This window comes from Tupaia chinensis, unplaced genomic scaffold, assembly GCF_000334495.1.
Source record: "Tupaia chinensis unplaced genomic scaffold, TupChi_1.0 Scaffold000332_1, whole genome shotgun sequence".
In the NCBI taxonomy this organism is placed as follows: Eukaryota; Metazoa; Chordata; class Mammalia; order Scandentia; family Tupaiidae; genus Tupaia; species Tupaia belangeri.
The window spans coordinates 2,755,941-2,758,208 of NW_006159826.1; the positions used below are offsets into that span (position 1 = coordinate 2,755,941).

At 63.8% G+C, this 2,268-nt stretch overlaps 1 protein-coding gene across 3 annotated transcripts in view; it reads right to left on the reverse strand.

The window, feature by feature from the left end:
- MLPH (melanophilin) overlaps positions 1–2,268 on the reverse strand; it is a 52,683-nt gene that overhangs the window by 5,080 nt on the left and 45,335 nt on the right. For all 3 annotated transcript variants that reach the window (XR_335062.3, XM_006151965.3, XM_027773228.1), the window contains 3 exons: positions 1,196–1,288; positions 621–689; positions 264–321 (listed from right to left, as the gene is read on the reverse strand). Coding sequence is in view for 2 of the 3 variants with exons in the window: in XM_006151965.3 (XP_006152027.1) it covers positions 264–321; positions 621–689; positions 1,196–1,288 (220 nt within the window). In the remaining variant the exon portion in view is untranslated. The remainder of the gene's footprint in view (positions 1–263; positions 322–620; positions 690–1,195; positions 1,289–2,268) is intronic.

A 2,268-nucleotide genomic window follows, 5' to 3' on the forward strand; every position in this document is an offset into this window, starting at 1 on the left:
CTCTTTAGCCACTAGGGCAGGGGCTCTCCCGGGGCTGTGGGTGTGTGGCGGAGGGGCTTAGGCCTCAAATCTCAGCCGCTTGTTTGTGTTTGGGACGGGCCGATGCCAGCTCTGTCACTTGCACACCTACAGGCCCTGCCTGATCACGGCTTGCCCCCTGCGAGGGTGTGTCCCCCGCGAGGGTGTGCTGGGCTGGCCTTCAGGTGGCTTCCTTGCCCTGAGAGCATTCGGGCCCCATGGGGCTGAGGCCGGGTGGCTCTTACCGTGGCTCTTGGGTGAGCTGTTTAGCTTTCTTCTCGGAAGACTGGGCACGGCCATTCCCTGGGAGGAGAAAACGTCGCGCTGTGGCTGACTGCAGAGCTGGGAACACGCGAGCCGGCCCGTGCAGGGTCTGCTGATGCCAGAGGCTCACGGCCGCCCTCCCTTGGTCCCACGTGTCCATCTGCCGCGGGAGCTCCCTGGATCTTCCCGACACACTTCCACATGAACCCGCGTCTCTGCCTCCAGCCTTGGGAGCTGCAAGCCCTCCATCTATGCCCCCCAGGGCTCCCCCTCCGTGGCTCCCCGCTCCTGGTGTCAGCCTTTCCCCTGCCCAGTCTAGAGCTGGGGGTCACACGCACCTGGACCTCAGCAGTAGGGTCCTCCTCGGGACTCTTGCCAGACTTCCCCACAACTCGAGGGAGAAATACCTACAGGACGAGGACGAGGCCTTTACTGATGACCGCACTGTTTAACCTCTGGCCGCGTGGGCAGCGGGGTGGGCGGCTGGGGCCGAGGACCCTTCTACACTGCCCACCAGGTCAGCATAGGGTCAGCCCTCCACACCCCGCAGATGCCACTGGCTGCCGGAGTGGGCCAGTCCAAGTGTCAGGCTGGAATTCATGGAAGTCATGGATGATAGTTTAGTGCACGTGTATCCCCAAAGTTGCATGGCTGTACTCTGACTAGAAAATTATTTGTCCACCCGAAATTCGGACTGAACTGGCACCCTGCCGTTTACCTGGAGACTCGACCTGGGGCTCCCGCGAGAGCATCTTTCACTCCCTCTCACAGCCCCTCACCAGCGCGGGTCCCTCTGAAGGCTGGCGATTACTAAACCAAGCCTGGCAGCTCGGGAAGGGAGTCTCAGCCCCTGGTGTGCACCGGGGGTGTCAGAGGGCATAGACTCACTCAGGGCCCCTGGGCCCCCACTCACCGGGAGGTGTGACCTTCGCCGGGGCTTCCCTGAGGGCTTCACTGTGAGCCCTGCCGCCCTCAGGGCTGCGATCCTGGACTCGATGTCTGACACCTGAAGCAGACAGACAGACAGACGGACAGATGGACAATGCCACCGGGATGGCCCACCTCGAGGTCGAGGAGCAGAAAGAGCAGCTGCCCGTCCCCCCATAGAGCCCATTTTCCTGCCGTCCCCTCAGACTGGCATCCCTGCTACACATACGTCCCTCTCCCACCTGCTCCCGTCTTCCCTGCCTGTTGGGAGGGACAGGGGCTCCCTGAGGTCGTCCCCAGCCAGAGAGAGGGGCCTGTCAGATCTGGCTCCCACCGGGGATCAAAGGAGGGGCAGTGCAGAGAAAAGCGTGTGCTGGGGACCTCAGGGGGCTGCTTCTTACTGCACCCCCACCACTGGCCCCATCCTGGCCCTGCTCCCCCTCCTCCAGGTTCTTTCCTCGCACTGTAGCCAGGGAAGCTTCTGGAAACAGAAAGCATGCCCATTAGCTCTGTCCAGACCCCTCCAGTGCCACCCCCCTGTTCTCTGACCCCTCGTGTCCCTGGCCACCCACCCTCTTCCCAAACCTGCCTCCCACACTCCCCTCATTGAGTCCTGCTCTCAGACTTTCACTGCGGTCCCTGGGCGCCAAGCCCGGTCCCGCCCAGGGGCCTGTGCACACGCCGCCCGCCCTGGACTCCTGTGCCTGGATGTGCAGCGCCGGCCTCTTCTCCCATCTCCCCGTCACTACCTAAGAGGCCTGGCCCCGGGCACGCTGGGGGCGGTCCTTGCTTACTGCCTTCCTGGCGCTTCTTGTGAACGGAACGATCTCCTCCGCTGTCTGTCCATCCCACGGGAAATGTGAGTGCCCTGAAGGCAGGGGCGTCCCCCGCGTCTCACTGTCCCCCACGTCTCAGTGTAACCCCAGTGTCTCCCGCATCTCACTGTCACCCCGGCGTCCCCCGCGCCTCACTGTAACCCCGGCGTCCCCCACGCCTCACTGTAACCCCGGCGTCCTCCACTGTAACCCCGGCGTCCCCCACCCCTCACTGTAACCCCGG